Here is an 18,092-nt window from a genome sequence, read left to right on the forward strand (position 1 = left end):
AGTCAGACTTAACTCAGTACTGCTGCATGAAAATCTACTTGCAACACCTAAACTGCATCTTTGAGATTGTAATTTACATGTGCTTTCAGTCTGCAGAAGACAGTACACCAATTAAAAACGGCATTTCATCTTGTCTGTTTCTCGGAAGTAACTTCACTGAGGCTTGTTCTCTGCCAGCCTTGAACAAGACTTTAAATGCTGGGCTGTACTGACTCTTTAAGCTGTGGCTGACTTGACTGCCCAAGCCTGGGCTGCAGCGCAGCTGAGACCCCAGGCTCTTGCGGCTGGGGAAAACTGCTCCCACCACTAGGATGAAATGGGGCAGAAAGCTCCAAACTCCACCTTGGAGGCAGTGGCAGCTGAAACCCTGGGTAAAAGCCGAGTGAATTTACTCTTAGTAAGAATACGCTCTTGGTAAATTATCGAAAAACTATGGGGAACCTGTGTCTCTTCCAGGTACTAAGGGCAATAACTGACAGCAAGGCAGCTACTGACAATACTGCAGTGACCAACTGAAGATGGAAAACAAATCCAGTGAGCTGCAACACTTTTAATGAGTTAGCATTCCCAATGCCAGTCCATCTTAAATGTTTTATTGACAGATGGATGAAGTTATGGGACATGTTTTATTTTCTAAATTGGGAGGGGCAGGGGGCAGAAGGAGGTGTTGCCTTCAGCGGTAGGTGATGTTATAATGCCAAAACTGTTGATTCTCAACCAGATATTTCGCAGAAATCACGAAGTATCTGTCTGAATAAGCATGTAGGTGACATGGGTTAGTGGAACTAGCTGAAATTGTTCTGCAAATAAAGGCAATAATCCAAAAGTCATACAACAGGCAGGGAAAGAGCTCAGCAAAGAGCTGTATTTAGAGTGGTCCTCAAAGCATAAATTCCTTTGGAGAATATCCCTGTCTTACAGCCATGTTCAGAGCTTCCACACTGCTGCTTCTATGGAGCAATAAGCACTAGGTGAGAAGTTACTCTGGAAGTGAAAGTGGTGGTATCTCTAACCCCTAAAGATGGGCTTCTGCTGGACTCAGGTTTGTGGTTTTATGTGTCTTAGGTTGCAGAGAACCACACTAGCAAGTTGGAGCAAAGACATCACGAAAACGTGTAGTACGCTACTCTCCAGGAAAATGAACAAAATGTAAATAGCAACTGGCTTTACTTGCTTCTAGATGATACCCTCAAATTAAGGAGTGCAGACCCTACTGTGAGGATCACAACCTCTCTGCCTGTCTAGGAAAATAATAGTTGCAGTGGTCTGTAGTGTTATTAGTGATAGGATGGCTTACAGCAGTGAAGCACATGCTTTCATCCTCATTCTTATTCTTAGTCTGTGCTCTAACCTCAGGATGAATTTGTCTGAAACAACAAGCTCTTTTAAAGCACTCTAACGCTGCATATCTGATGAGAGTAGCTAGGAGTCTCTGGAAGCCGAAATACTAGAAAGGAGTGAAGCTTCTCTCTGCCTCATCTACCAGGAAAGCTGTTACTACACTGGTGCAATGCCCTGTCCTCATGGGAAAGTGTTGCCTTACACTGCTTGGATGGAACTTGCCGTATCCTTCTGAAGGGCCTTTTAGGGTGTAAAAGAACCTGTCTTAAGGTCTGTCTGCATAGTTGGCCTCACTTTTCCAGTGAGATTGAATGACGTGATGTGTTCCTTGAAAGGAATATGCTGCAGTGCAGGTGTTGCTCGAGGGCAGAGAAGCCTCTGCCCCCTCAGTGCTGCAAGGTGGTGTTACCAACAGCTACTTTCAACCAGCTCAGCGGTGAAAGCGCTGACATGTGGGAGTGGTGAGTGGTAGACTACCCCAGACAATACTCAAACCCGTGCTTATCTGGGTAGAACTGACACCTTTGCTGAAGCTTTTTAGGTGCTAGTATAAGGCAAATGGTTAAGTGAAAATCTTGGATACTACCAAGACAAAACTGTGTTTTGGATTGTTGCCGAGAAAATCACTGGAAAATTTTAATCAGTACCATTTATTGCCAGTGATCAGCTTGGCCTCTTTAGGATTTGCATGCTGACTTTCGGTATGCTGACTAGCTTGCTCCTGGATCAGTATACTTCATTTGAAGCCATGTCTGCCAAACACCTGTATGTGCCACAGTGGCTGTCAGGAGCCTAGGCCATATAAATAAAGGGTGTTTCTATAAATTAATTAGTGTGTAGATCTCATGCCTTGTTTCTTCCCTCTATCACTCTCTATAGATGATTTTCATACTGTGAGGAAATACTGCATGACTGCTTCTCCTCACTTGCTCTCCTTAAAGCAGGGAGTAGAGCGGTCATACTGTGTGGTTTGTTTTGGTTTTTTTTTCTTTTTTTTCTTTTTTTCTTCCAACAGATAGGCACTTCGTTTATTTTGTCCCTCTGGGAGCAAATGCCTTTCTGCTGGAAAATGTCTTGTTTATCAGCAAACATGATGGAGGGCTATCGCTTAAATTGCACCTGCATAAACTAACTCTGAGAGCTCCTTCAAGAGCACACTCCTCCAGCTCTTCCAGGGTTTGAGATGAAAACATGAGTTCTCCCCTTTGAATATCTCTGCCTCCTTTACTTGCACAGTGATGTCTCGTCAGTCTGACTTGCTGTCATGAAACCTCCACTGATCTTGTGCGTGGAAATGCTAATGCAACTCATCTAAAACAGTCAGCATGAGGAAACCCATGTCATAGTGTGATATGGGAGTCTGTTCTTGTTTATTTAAACAAAGTATTTACCAGGATACTGCAGTGCTTTCCAGCCCTCTGTCATCTCTTTCCTTCCTGTTTCTTCTTTCTGCTTCTCCCTAATATTTTGCATCTGTTCACATTTAAAAAATATTACTGTTTGCTCTCAAAAACATCTCGGCCAAATTGGCACTTTGGTGACACTGGATACCTAGATAACTGATGCCGCTAAACCTGCTTCTAGAGCATGAACAGGAAAAAACTGCTGCACGGTATGTCTGCAGAGCTTTAACACAAAGGCGTATGTCTCTATGAGAAAGCAGTTTAGTTTGGACAAGCTTAATAACTGTTCCATCTGTAATCAGATATAAATCTGGTTTCTTGGATTGGGAATGACTCCTAGTCATATGCTGGATTGAAGTTTTCCTGCTCATGGTCTGCATCCTGGCTGCTGCTTTGCTATTTAGAAGGTCAGAGCTCAGGTTCTGAAAATGAAGCTTTAAACAAAACACTGAGTGTGTTAGGCTTATTCATTAACAAGGTGCTCTTTAGCACGTTAAAATGGGTTATGATGTTTCTGTGCACACAGCTGCAGAACCCTTCTGATAATAATTCAAGTTATAACAAACAATATTCTTGAAATAACCTCCTTGCAGATGGACATGGAACTTAACAGAGCTAGAGAAGAGGAACTGGAGACTTGACTCAAAAGGTCTGTATTTTTCTAAATGTCTCTGAAGACATCTAGCTTGTGCAATTTGTGGAGATCTTTGAGGTCTGAAAATAGAGTGGAGTTGAGGCCTGTTGCCTTCTACTGAGAACTGTAGAAGGAAGAAAGAACCTTTATCTCTGCTAAAGGATGGAAATCCAAATCTGCCCAAATGATAAACCCTCTTGCTTTCCTTTGGGTCACAAGTGCTTTTCTACTACTTTTTACAGCTTAAACATAACTGAATTAGTCTTGCTGAACACTTGCCAGACTAGCTTTTTGCTTAGGAAGATAGATAAAGCTTTCTGTGAGGACTCTAGTGCTTCGTAAACAGATGTAGAAGCTAACCTTGGATCTGCGACTTTTTCTTCCAAGAGAACAGTTCATCCTGCGGACGTGTTAAAATACATCTCTGCATTTAAAATACCTTGCCACAGTAAGGGAGCTATAAGATGTGGCAAGCATCCAGTTACTCCTCGCACTTTCCTTCCTGTTCGAAGGATACAGGGAAGTACATGTCAGGTTAGTGAGAGTTAGTAAGACAAAAGTATGTCTTATCTCTTTACATTTTGCCTAATTAATGTCTGCTCCAAATAACAACCCATATCATTTGCCAAATGCCCGGCCCCCAAAGCCTTTTGACCTGTGTGCACAAAGTAGCACAATAATGTGGTTTATTACTAATATTGAAGGACTTGTCTTAACTGCTGTAAAGCATCTGTGAGATGCCACTCATGATCCTCATTTTTAGAGTGTAACCTGAACCACGTTTAGCTTTAGTGTGATATTGCACAGTGCTCCTTCCAGACTAGGAAAAGAGGCCACCCTGTTACGGACTCTGTGAAAAGACAGACATGTAGCCAGACTGTATGAACAGATGGTCTGACGTGGTACTTGACACCTTCTTGTGACACTCCCCTTTACCCCCGTGCAGAGGAAGGCTGAAACTGAGCCGTATTGTAGTTGAGTCCCTGAAGACTTCAGCAACAGAGGTAGGAGATGGCTTATTGCTCTTGCTGAAAATGCTGTTTGCAGGAAACGCTTCTGTGCCCACGTTCTTGCTTTGGTTAGCTTAACTGTGATGACTTATGGGAAGACAAACCACAAAGTGAAATAATCCATCCTGTAAAACTTAGCTGTTAGCCTCAGGAAAGAGGTGGGAATCCCATGACCTGCATGAGAAGGCTTGGAAAGTGCTCATGTCAGTCATGTAGTGTCTCTGTGAAGCTTGTTCCAGTGTTTTCTCTGTCCAGCCAAAATGCCAAGAAACACTGTTCCAAATATGATGCCTTTATAAGCAAGAATGCACCCAGGTCTTGAGTGGTACCAAACTGTATGCTGTTACAATCAGCTGCTGCATCTGAAATTCTTATTTTTTCAGGGATACTGGGGAGTCTGTCTCCAGGCAACTCTGACCTACGTAGCAGAAACACTAGTTCGAGTGATGAACTCCAGAACAAAGTCATCAGACTCATGGCTTGGCAGCGTGCTGTACTCTGACACCTATTTAAAATATCCTGAGAGCAAATTGATCCAGTCTTTATCTAGTGGCTTTTTGGTTATGTGGGTAGAATACCAGTGGTACTGCTGAAACTGTAGAGGTGAGGCTTGGACCAGGTGTGGTATGCATGCCCCATTAGAGTTAGGGGCTTTTTGCCCAACACTGCAGGGCCCACAGACTTGTTGCACAATACCCTCCAGGGCTAGGAAGTAAAAATCTGGGCTTGTGTCCTCAACACCCAGCCCTGTCCCTCCTCTGCTGACACATTTCCAGGTACGAGCAAGAAGAATTGCTTCTGATTTGAGCTTAGTCTGTATTGCTCTTAAAATAGCCTCCACCTTGCAGTCTGATTCTGGATGATTAATATAGTGGAAAACACTGACCTCTTCTGAGAGAATCTTGTTCCTTGTGAGTACACCCACACGTATTGTACTCTTCTTCCCATTAATGGAGAAGGATGTCAGGAGCTGATGTGCGTGTAACCACTCACCCTTTCCCAGGAGGGTAGGTCCAGCCTTAAAAGTTGATTCTCACAGTTCTTGTCAAACTACAGCTTAGCACTGTCTGTGGATCAGTGTAGAAATGTGGTGCTTCCTCCTGGGAATGAATATGGTTTTTGGAGTTTGTTAACTGTGGTGGTTTTGGTTTTTTGTTTTGTTTTTTTTTTTTAAACTTTGTAAAGGAAGACTGCCTTCTTATCCTCCCTTCCCTGCTGTGTCCAGAGCATTCCACCTTCTCTGCAGTCTGGATCCCCACTTCAGTCACTCTTGCCTTAAAGTAGCTGCCCAAAGACAAGTGTGAGAGGAGGGGACATGCAGTATCTCACATCTAGCTCAGATATATGTGGGGAAACAAAGGTGACCTGTAGTAAACAAAGTATGATGCTGATGCCTGGTAGAGAATGAAACTGGCCATGTATAAAGGGGAAGCAAATGCCTTTTCTTCCCTTGTTCTGTATCTGAAGAGAAGTTTAGGTATTTGTCTGCAGCTGGTATTGGATAATAGTCTTGTGCAGACTGAGATTTCACTATACAGATGCTCAGTGAGATCTTCTAATAGGATACTATGTTGTCAGTGACAGATGAACTGATCTAGATGGACTGGACGATGGAAAGGTGCTTTCTCTTTCTACGCAGAGCTGACCTGTACAGGCCGGTGGCAGAGGACTCTATAAACAAAAAATACTTGCTTTCAAAACTTGCTGGAATGAGACAAGTAGTGCTGTGAACAGGTCTGTGAAAGCCAAGTTAATGCAAGCTTTTATTGTGTTCTTGGGAGTATTTACATCTAAATAACTTTAGTTTTCCAGTCACCAGCAGCAATTCTGCAATGGCTTATTGTCATGTACCGAAAATACAAAGGTAAGACTGTTCCAGAAAGCAGCTGCAGTCCTTGGGTAGAATTGTTGTCCCCTTGACATGACTGTATCTGTGGTTGTGTCTCTCTGGGAAATGGATGGCAAAAAGCAATGGAACACCTTGAAACTCAAGGAGAAAGGTACAGCACTCTGCATTTCAGAAGCAAAGCAGTGAGGCTCTAGGAGTAGTACAGGCCTGGCTGGGAGGTCCCTGAGTTAGGCAGGGATATTTGGGGTTAAGTGCACCACTTGCCTCTAAACAGCAACATTTCTAAATGTCTCTTACTGTCATCTAATACTTGTTGAATGAGAGCAATGTGCTTGCAACATCAGGTGGTTTCAGGCTAACCCCTTCCCGAGATGAGCTTATCTGTACTTGGAAGACCTCGCTGAACTACCTCTGCCACTTCCTTCGTGGGCTGCTGCTTAGATAGCAAAGCTATCAGCTTAAGCTGTACAGTTGTTAAGGCAGGATAGGTGAAAACTAACATTCACTTTGTAGAAGCTGCAGTATTCAGTATTAAGCTGCGCTTAACTCAGTAGGAGACTGCATGATCTTCACTTGACAATGAGCCAATAGCTACAGAATTTTAGACCCTTTTTTAGCCTTCAAGGGTTGAATCCTGGATGCTTTCTGTGGTGTATACTGCTCCATTGGGAGAGGCTGCCATCCAGAAGACTGAATACCAAGCTCCTGAGGTTTTACTTTATGTGGATCCAAGCTGCTCTGTAAATCCAGAGTCTTGGAAAATCTCCTGGGAGAATGAAGGAGGGAGAAGATGACATCAGCTGGAAAATTCCCAACTCATTTTGCATCTCACATGCAGACTTCAAGTTTATGAAATTCAGCTGAATTTTAAACTTGGATGAAGTGAACTTCTTGGTAGATTTAGTATCTGTTTCTGGTCAGGCTAACCAGTCAAGGTGTTTGGACTGCATAATACAACAAAAGAATGTGAAGCTGCTTCCTTACCAGATAGCAGCCTGCATAGTTGGCAGGGCTCATGCATTTCCCACACAGACAGTTAGTTCCCACTTGTTCTGCACTGTAGGAAACTAAACTTGTGCTGCTAGAGTCATCTAATCTCATGTACCCATAATTTTGGGTGTCTTGAGGAATCCTACAAACTCCGTAGGAATGTGTGAAGAGTTTGCCTGTAGGTGATTGTACAGCTGCGCACAAAAGCCTAGTGCTTAACCAGTAGATCATGAACCTGAACATCTGAATGTCATGCTATTTCTGCTATAGGTTGGGATCCAGGCCTTGCTAAACCTTCACCCGGCCTTCTTCAGCAGGTGACAAAGCTATGAGACTGGCCTGAGCAACAGCGGCTAAGGATTTTTGCTCTGTACTTTAGAAAAAGCTTTGAAACTTGAGGAAGTCTTCATGGATACTTGCTAAACCTTAAAGAATGTTTTGACAGAACCTGTCCTCCATGCCTCTGCCTGGCTGCCAGAAGCAGCCTTCCCTCCTCCCTGCTGTGGGACTGCTCAGATTCATGGCAGGCTGACTGTACTGTGAGTAACAGGTGCTGTGACAAAAAGGCTTTTTTTTCTGTGAAGAGTTTTGTGAGCAGTAGATACCTGCTGGGACTGGGACTGTGATGATCTCTGATAATGCAGATAGGTACTTAAAACAGTGGATGAGCAGCTACTTGATGCACTAAAGGTGAAGCTGATGCATGAGTCCCTGGCACTGAGTGAGACTCTTTGTTACATAAAACAATTAATACTAGTCAGTATTTCAGATGCTTGTGGGTATGATAACTACACTGACAGGCAGAAACGCAGAAGGCTGCAGATCTCCTTTCCTGCTAGGCTCTGCAGGACATACTCCTCTTTCTGTGGTAAAAGCAGACTAGAACAGATAATGCAGTCTTGCTTCCCAAACTGCAAAACCTTCAAGTGCCATGGAAGAAACCTAGTGCCAATTAACATGATGAGGAGGTGCTCTGCTGAAAGGATTACAGCCTGAGACAACTTAGATTGCTAGGCCATCTGCTGTGACACTTCAAAGCCTACCACTTTCTAGCAATAGCATAAGACTTCAGCAAACTGATTTTGCTTACTGTTAAACGAAGGTTCAGCAGTCATAAGCATTGTTCCTTGTGCAGTTAGCTAGGAGGCTCCAGCCATTAAGAAGGACAAATAGTTAGCTTCTAACTCAGCCTTCAACTGCTGAAAACTAGCCAAGTAGCAGGGCGTGATGCCAGCTGTGACTGCCAGGGGAGGGTTCTGCCCTTGCAGATGAGGCAGTCCAGCATAGCAGTGCTTTTGGTGTGTACATTCTCTGTGTTTTCCCCCCGCCACAGCTAGCAGTCCTCCTGCTTCTAACCAGAGTTGGTCTAGAAGCTTTACTTGATCTAGATTGTGGTGTTTCATCCAAGGCTGAGATCAGGTAAAACTATCACAGCCTTTATTTTAAGACCTGAGACATTCCACAGGACCCATAACTATAAGAACACACTCGAGTAGATGGAAGCGGACTCCAGCCTTTACAAAGCTCTGCCCTGCTTATAAAGTGCAAGATGTGCTAGTATGATATTGTTATCTCCAAACAGAATTGGTGAGGAAAGTCATGAACTTCATGCAAGTGGCTGCAAGCTCCATCTTTGGTCCTTCCTCCAGTTGTTCTGACACCTTGATGCAGAGTTTTCATATTTTAAGCAGATTCCATAGTATTCTTTAAGCTGTCTTTTGGAAGGGTTTTGTTACAAGCTTTTGAGATCTCCTGTGCAACCAGGCTTAAGCTGTTTCCGCAAGTTAATTCATTTCCATACAGGAAGCTTAGAATTTGACTGGCTGCAGTTTTGGCACAACTTGTCTTATACTAATGCTTATTGCACATGGGCAATGAAGAGCTGTCTTTTCCTTTTGGAAACAGGAACAGATTTGTCTACAGCTACTGTGATGTCCCAGGGTTTGCTTTGCTCTTTACTCTGCTCAGCCAAATTCTCCTGTCTAGCTAAACCGCAGATTTTCTGAAGCCATCTCCTGTTGCTAATCTTATCCTGTCTCCTGCTTATTCTGTTTGTATTAAAGAACTCCTTATCTGCTGAGTTATTGTAGCATTGCTTCTTCCTGTTGTACACGCTCCTCCTATGTTGAGTCTGAGCCAGATGCTTGTGTAGTTCAAGCTGTCAACCTCATGTATGAGCTGGCAAGTGGTGCCATGCTCAATCCTGCTCTTTTGCCCTCTGAAGAGAGCATTTGAGTGCCTACCTTCCAATTCTTGCTCACTTGCCAGTTAAATCTGAAACCTCTCATCTTTTCGCAACCACTTCCGAGCATTAGCTGGGAGAATGCATCTAACGTCTCTGTTAGTGGACAATAGTTTAGATCACCCCTTTCCCAAAATGTTTAGGCTGAAGCTTTATTCTCTCTACTTCATAAGGCAGTCCTCAAGGTGAAGAGTAGTACTACCACAGTTCTGCAGGACTGCAGCAGGCACAGGGCTGTCTGTAAAATCCCAGTATTCCCATGATGGGTTTGTGCAAAGACTGGTAGGAACTTAGCCCTGTTCTTAGCCATTGCCAAAGGCAGACCTTCGGAAGTAGCTTTAACTTGAAGCTCTCACCTGTAATTCTGAACCCTTGAACAAAGGAGGACTTCTTTTGAAGACAGGGACTACCCTTGTCCAGCTGGAACATAAACCACAGTTGCATAAGGAGTACTGATGGACAAAGAGGATCTTACCCAAACAGGATTGTTTTCCTAAGATTATACATTTCATTCAGTCACTTAAAGACTTCGTGAAGCTGGGGCTAAGCAGTAATTCTAAAGCTAAAGCACTTCTAGTTAATGTGCTGCTTGGCTGTAGTGGTGTTTCTCTGTCTACCAGCCAGAGGAACCTTTGTCCTTACAAGGGAAATACTCTGTGGATAAAACTATTCCTGTGCTACTAGTTAAAACAAACAAACTAATAAACTCCTCTCTTTTCTGAAAAGAAGAGCCAGGGATCTTTGGGACTTTCAAATACCGTTGATGTTCCTACATATTGTACAACTTGTCACATGCTGTTAGCTCCCTCTGCTACAAAACCAGAGCAGAGCAAAGTGGAGTAACCACTAGCTGTATGGAGTAGTTGGTCTGTATCAAAGTGTGAGACTCAAAGGTGTGGAAATGTACCAAGTTGGCTATAAAGTTGTGGGTTTGTTTTTTTTTTTTTTTTTCCCCTGCTGCTGCTGATTCAATGCATTACAGACTTCCCAAACCCTTGTGCATCTCTTCCTAAAGTAACCACTTGCTGGTTCTTTTAAGCCTCTGTCTTCCCTAGGCACTGGATGATACTCTTGGAGTTGTGAGGATTGGAACGAGGACCTCTCCAAGCAAAACACAGTGTTTTCATTGGCCTTAGGACTCCAAAAGGGAGGTGTGCATAGACACTGGTGCTGGAGTGTATGATCTGTGACTGTCCTGTAGTGCAGTGGTGGCAATTCAGTCTGACTGCTGTCAGCATGTTTGAAAGTTAATGGACTGGATGGGAAGCCTCTGATACAAGTTTGCTCTCCTTCCTCTACAGTAGGAGTCTCCAGAGGTGAAGGCTGACTGCATTCCAGTCAAATGGACTGTTGCCACTTTGCCTGAAGCCTGTCTTATAAGTAGGTCTTTTGATTTGCCTAGCTGTTTTGTTTTTAGAGTCTAAGTTGGTTCAGTCTCGCCAGGAACTGTTGGTTCAGCAATACTTCTACTTCCTTATGAATAGAAAACAGGTTGCACCATACTAAGGGGAGGTATGTTGGTAATGTGCTTTCTCTTCAGCTTGTGGACCAGTAGAACAACCTAATGCTCAAAGCCCAGACCTTAGGGGATTGCCCAGGTATCCTGGAAGAGCGTGATCCTTGGAGCTGCTGAAATAAATAGCTCTTGTAATATATCAATGAAGCTTGTCAGTGGCATCTTTGAGAATACTGTGCTTTACAGTGAATCTGTTCACTTATTAAAAACCTGCTGTTTTTTTCTCTCTGATACAGGATCTCAGTCTACCCAATGGCACACCTGTGGACACTTCCAGCCCAGCCTCCTCCTCATCTCTCCTCAACAGACTGCAGCTGGATGATGACTTGGATGGGGAAACTAGAGACCTCTTTGTTACCGTTGATGATCCCAAAAAACACGTGTGCACCATGGAGACATATATCACATACAGGGTTACAACAAAGGTACAAAGCAACATTCTCCTTTCCCTAGTACATTCTTCTTTGGAGAGTTTTCTTTTAGGGCATGTTCAGGACATATATGCCTTGCATTGTATTTCCTTATCTTAAGGACAAGAACTTAGTGTCTTTCAGTACCTTGTGGATGTGTTGAAGGTGTGACTTCTTTTAGCAGAACTGTTACTACTTCAGTATATGAACCTATGCAAAACTTCTAACATGTCAACTTAGACTTTTGTTTCTGACTCTTAAATAGAACTGTTTGTAAATTTGCAGGGCCAGTTTTTTTCATTAACTTGAAAGTCTGTTCATATAAAATAATCTGACACCCATTTGGTTTGAGTTACTTCCCCTGAAGGGGCATGTACTTTGTTGCTGATTCACTGTTAATCATCTCACGTTTTGTGTCTGTCCTTTTCTGAAGTGCTTTAAGCTTGTTGCTTTACGTGTTTACCACACTTCCTCTATCAGCCATTTACCTAAATCATAATCTTGATCCTCAACTGTAAACTAGTTTCCATGTAGTTGTTGGTACAGAAGGCTGTATAGCTGCTGCTAAAACTAAGTAGCCTAAGAATGCTACTGCCTGCCAAAAGAAATATGCTAGAGATTTTTTTCAGCATGTGTTGTAATTCAATAATTAATGCAATCTAATTACATTAATAGGAAAAGTGATCTGAAAAGTCCACTGCGCTCACAACTGGAACGTTGATTTCTGTTAACCAGCTTATTCTCATCAGCATCAGCTCCTAGGTGATGTTGACACCTGTTTTGGGCACTTGTTGTTACCTAAGGCAAAAAGTCTTCACTAACTTTACTAGGAATATACTTGATCCACTTGTCCGAAAAGATTAACGTTCCTCTGGCCTACTTAGATGGCACTATGTACTGGAGAGAATATTTTCCTTTGAGATGAGGGAACCTTTACAGGCCACAGATAGTTTTTTTCAAAATGTCTACTCCAAAGTTCCCGTTTCAGGCTGCACAGGAAAAAATGTGATTACTCTAAAATAGTAGCTACCTCTTACTGCACACTTAACGTAGGCCTGCCATTCTTTGTTGTTCTAAGTGTCTTAATCTTGCAAGAAATGCTGTATCTTAACTACTAGAAAATGCTAAGAAATATTGTAGGAAACCTTTCTACTTGGAGCAACTTAGCCTTCAGCTGTTACATAATCAGAAGGAATAGGAAGCACAAAATGAGATGCAACCTTCCACAGGCAAATGGCTAAAATTGGCTAAAGTTGTTTCTCCCTTAAATTAAGACCCGATTATTCTGTAAAGATAAAACATCTCTATGGAATGGCGCCCTAATAACGTTCCTCCACTTGGAAACCTGTGTTCATACAAGGGTTCCCTTCCTTCTTAAAGCAGAACTCTGGAGCATGGGTATTCACCATATTTCATAGAATCGTTAAGGTTGGAAAAGACCCTTAAGATCATCGAGTCCAACCGTTAACCTAGCACTGCCAAGTCCACCACTAAACCATGTCCTCAAGCACCACATCTGCCCGTCTTTTAAATACCTTCAGGGACGGAGACCCAACCACTTCCCTGGGCAGCCTGTTCCAGTGCCTGACCACCCTTTCAGTGAAGAAGCTTTTCCTGATATCCAACCTAAACCTCCCCTGGCGCAGCTTGAGGCCGTTTCCTCTCGTCCTATCGCTTGTTACTAGGGATAAGAGACCGACCCCCACCTCGCTACAGCCTCCTTTCAGGTAGCTGTAGACAGCAATAAGGTCTCCCCTCAGCCTCCGCTTCTGCAGGCTAAACAACTCCAGCTCCCTCAGCCGCTCCTCATAAGACTTGTGCTCCAGACCCTTCACCAGCTTCGTTGCCCTTCTCTGGACACGCTCCAGCACCTCGACGTCCTTCTTGTAGTGAGGGGCCCAAAACTGAACACAGTACTCGAGGTGCGGCCTCACCAGTGCCGAGTACAGGGGCACTATCACCTCCCTGGTCCTGCTGGCCACACTATTCCTGATACAAGCCAGGATGCCATTGGCCTTCTTGGCCACCTGAGCACACTGCTGGCTCGTGTTCAGCTGGCTGTCAGCCAACACCCTCAGGTCCTTTTCTGCCAGGCAGCTCTCCAGCCACTCCTCCCCTAGCCTGTAGTGTTTAGATCAGATGTATTACCCAACTGTGTCTTTTTTTAATTAAAAAGAAAAAAAAAATCATCCTGTACTTCAGATTTTGCATATCTGCCTGCCTGTCTGTTAATACTTGTTTTATTTGGGATTTCACTGTAGCCCATATATCTGCTATATCATAGCAATACTATTGTGAAACAGTGTATAATTTATTCTTATCAGTTACCACGGAAGCCTCACCTCTTCGGGTTTATTATTCTTGTAAACTTCAGGCTAACTTCTAGGGTCAGCACCTCTAGCACTATCTCTCATTTTTAAAAAAAAAAGACTGTTTGGAACACTAACAGTATTAATGGTCTGATTCATTCTTGCCATACAGACAAGGCCTCTTTGATTGGGCAATTAGCCTGGCATCAGCCATTGTAGCTGAAAGCAGTAATTAAAGATGGCAAAAAAGCTGCACAGGAATAATCCCTAGATAGTGGTGAGTGCTGATGCTTGCACCTCCAGGTTGTAGGTCAAAGTTCTATAGCAGACCTTGCTCCTGTCATCAGTGTAAGGTCATATCTACCCACCACCTCCCTTGCAGCCTTGTGTGAGAGGGATTTGAGACCTGTAAAGGGCTGAAAGGGTCTCGGTGGTGGCTCTGGATGAGGAGGCAGGGATGGCTGCTTTTTTTCTTTCTCCACTGAGGAATGCTATTGGAACCTCAAGGGTTTGGATAAACATAAGTCCTAGAATGAGTTATGTTGAAGACTTCCTTGGTGTGAAAAGCAGCATCACTAGGTGGAACAGGGGAATGTAATCGCTAGTGCTGTAATGTGCGCTTGTGGCTGTGACTGGACACCACTGTAGGGAAGAGTGTGACCTGACCACAGTCTTGTTTTTGTGTTGTGTGGTTTTTCTTCCTTTCTTTAGAAAGATCCTTCACCATAACAGCAAAAAAGAGAAGTCTTGCGGTATGCCCCAGACTTCTCATCTACTGGTACCTTTGTCAGCAGAGGTGGTGGTGGTGGTGGTGGCTGAGGAAGGGTCCAAAATATTTCATCCAAAACAATGGCTTGCAGCGAAGCAAGCTGAGAAGAAAGCTTAAGAGTTTACTTGGTCCTGCTTGTGCCCCTGCTTTCACAGCTTCCTAGTAAGAGCCAGGTGGCATTCCCCAGGCTGTCTTCTGGATGAACACATTTAAAAAACATAATGGGAATACCCGAAGTAAGGGGGACAGTGATTCAGACCTAGCTCTCTTGACTCTTTCATAGCCTGTCTTCTTGCTAACAGCAGTTTTCTTATATGTGGAGGCTAGTGGAACCAAAAAGGTGAGTGAAACCGGTGCTGGAATTTAGTTGGTCTTGGCTGTGATAATTGAAATGTCTTGGGTGTTCTTGATGATACACCTTTTTGCTCTTCAGATAGACAGATGTACACTCTAGAGGGGTTTTATCAAGCAGATCTTTCTGAGGAGAGAGGGGGAAAATAAAGCTTACCCTTGTGTTATGTAGTCATCTCTCCTGAGGGAAACATAAGTAAGTGTGCTTCTAACTTCACTTTTGTTGTACTTTCTAGGACGGCAAGGCCGCCTTCTGTGCGTTTTCCCATGGAGGTCTGAACAGCTGTATGCCATTCCTCAGAGTCATGCAGTAACTCTGCAGGCTTGAAGGGAGAGGCTTTCAAATCAGTCAGTACTGAAGTGGAGGTCTTGTTTTCTTTTTCCTGTCATTCTCCTCCTGCTTACAGTGCATGCATTGGGTAGATTACCTGAGCACATGAAACAGCTTGATCCCTAGAGAGGAGCAGGTGTAAGTGCTATGATCTCTTTTTCAAACAGGCTAAACTATTTGAGGCAAGTGAAACTATAAACTACTAAGAACACTGACATTACTCCCTTCCCCCCTCTGCCATTCTCCTCTTTTTCTAGTTGAAGATTTTGCCTCAAATTTAATAATAACATGGAGGGGAATCCACGATCACATGTAGCGAGTAAGAGACTAGAACTATGGTACAAAAATACTTTCACATAGTCATCACAGGCTAGCTTTAGGTTTGGCTGCTAACTCCTTTCAAGAAAGACAAGAATCTTACACAACACCAAGACTTGGTGATTGCCTTAATATTGCTTCAAGTCAAAACTATTCCAACAACAGAGGTAAAATTGTCTGTAACCCTGCCTGCTTTCCAGCAAGTAAAACTGAGTCCAGAATACTGCAGTGCTGACTTAGTGGAACTGTGCTGGAGTCTTCAAGAAATCCCTGGAAATGTCTTGCCCGTTATTTTTTGGGAGGTAGAGATCTGCCACATAAGTTTCTCAGCTTCCTTTGGGAGAGACACGTGTCCTTGCAAGATGAGATTTATTGATTCTACTAAGAAAGCAGGAGGAATTCAACTGTGTCAAAACCACAGACATTTCACTTGCCGTCTCTGGACAGTGGCAAGACCCTGTTCCCTTTTGTTTGCAGTCTGGAAAAAGTAACTCGTGCTAAGCTAATGAACAGTTTGATCTGAGCTCCAAATTCTTTCAGTGTTAGTGAGGTGTCATTAAAAGTTTGAAGGGCCCTTATGCTCTGGCCAAATAGTCTTTGAAAAGTTATTTGCTGTGTAGATTCGACAGCCTGTACAGCAAGCACTGAAATGCTGATGACTATGACGTATTTTCATCTGCTTCCCTCTGATGAACAAAACCTGATATATGGAAAACTTTGCAAATCTGCTTGTGATGTAAAGGCAGCAGGAGCAGTTTGCTAGAGGTGAAGGATAACTAATGTAAAGTTTGTGCACTGGGACTTATCCTGCTTTCCTGCTTCTAGACTAAATAGTACCTATACAGTTTGCCTTGACTGTTAGCAGAATAGTGGTTAATAAGGTTCTCAGCACCAACAGATGGGAGACTTTACCTTCATCCTTATGCTACAGGATAAGACACTGTAGTATGTATACATCTCAGTCACTCACTGTCTGATCTCTGTTAAGAGGCCTTTGGCCAGTGACAGCCAGTTCACAAAAGCTTTCCCTACTACTTTCCCTACTTTTTTTTTTTTTTTTTTTTTTTTTTTTAATTTCAGGTCATCTCCGGCAAGGCTGAGGTATAGCTACCCTTTTAGCAGAACAAAGCAGTCAGCACCACTGGCTGATGAGGGCTGTCTACATGTGTGTGAATTATCTTGTTCTAGCATAATGCCATTCAGTCTCTTACTCAAAACAGGTGAAAATGGTTCATATGAAGTCTCAGAAGTTTCAGTTATAGTGTGGCACTCTAACACATTAAATAAGCTGGTGTTACTCAGAGGTGTAGCTGAGTAAAGCACAAATCCGCAGTGGATATCTATGTCTTGGTAGTCCCTCATCTACAAACACAACTGCTCCATTGGTGAGGATTCATTATGTTAATCCACGGACTAACATGTGTATCTCTTATCATAGCTAGCAGGTCAGCTAGCAGATGGGAGAGGGTGAGCTTGATTTCTTCTTTGCTGTCTCTCTATGCCTTCCTTTTCTAGAAACCAAACCATTCGTAGGTAATACCACGCACATTAGCATGCTGTTTATAGTATACTAGAGCTACTGTTTTGTTGATAGTGTGTTAAGGCTGCTGGCTTCCCCCTAGAAAGAGATTTCTGGCATAGAACTTGTATGGGATCCCCAGTGGGGATTGGTGGGAGTAACGTGCAGTAGCTGAAGAGCTGGAGCCATCCAGAGAGCAAGTGAAGAGGTGGATTGCATTTAGAGGCTGCTACTTGGCTCTCTCCAAATATGTGGCAGTTGCTCTCAGTCTGGAAGTAAATAGAAAATCTCTGCTGGAATTTAGCAGGTAGTTGTAGCGGCTAGGAGTAGCAAAGTAACCTAGTGCTGGACTCAGTGCCAGTTCAAAGCTAGGAGAGCTGGTGCATTCCCCAGAATGCAGTGGTTTTGATGTCTGGCTGTAGACATGCAGTGTGCTGGCACTGGAGCACTTTCATTGCAAGATGGTCTTGATGCTGCGAGTAACTAAGTGTAGCTCTCTCGGCTTCTCTGTGAGCTGTGCTTCTCAGTGGGACATAATGGTAAGGGACATCTACCTTCCAATCAGGGCTATTGCAATACCAGGCTCTTTAGCAGAGACTCTGAGTTGGTACATAGTTTCATTAGTGCTTCTAGGCAGTTGCAATTCGTGCTGTGCAAGCAGCACCACACAGTTAGCTTTCCAGGCTATGGACTGTTTCAGGACTGGATAAAACATTTGCCAACAGTTTCTCTGCGTACTTACGTTCTGTCTCAAACTTCTAATGGCAAGTTTAACTCCTTGCCCTAAAGAATGAAAACTTTAAAGATTTAACTTAATGTACTGATATCTCTAATCAGGCATACCTGAACTTAATGGAAACAAACTTGTTTCTTCCTCTCAGGAATCAACAACAGTCCTTCGGCAAACCTAGCAATGGCTTATGTTCTAATCTTTTAGCCTTGAAGGAGTGTAATAAGCCTGCCACTTCTGGAATACGGGGCAGTGGTGAAACATTTTTTCACCCATGGTTAATGCACGTCATAAAAGAAACAAGTCATTAAATGTCTTTGCTTTTAATTCTTGATGGCTAAAATAGTCTCATCCTTGGAATGAAGATTTC

The 18,092-nt window shown here is 43.3% G+C and overlaps 1 protein-coding gene across 1 annotated transcript in view; it reads left to right on the forward strand.

Annotated features, from left to right (window-relative positions):
* SNX30 (sorting nexin family member 30) overlaps positions 1-18,092 on the forward strand; it is a 48,764-nt gene that overhangs the window by 9,180 nt on the left and 21,492 nt on the right. The window contains exon 2 of the mRNA XM_082335819.1: positions 11,222-11,410. Within this exon, the coding sequence (XP_082191945.1) occupies positions 11,222-11,410 (189 nt within the window). The remainder of the gene's footprint in view (positions 1-11,221; positions 11,411-18,092) is intronic.

This window comes from Platalea leucorodia (assembly GCF_965183815.1).
Source record: "Platalea leucorodia genome assembly, chromosome: Z".
NCBI classification, from domain to species: domain Eukaryota; kingdom Metazoa; phylum Chordata; class Aves; order Pelecaniformes; family Threskiornithidae; genus Platalea; species Platalea leucorodia.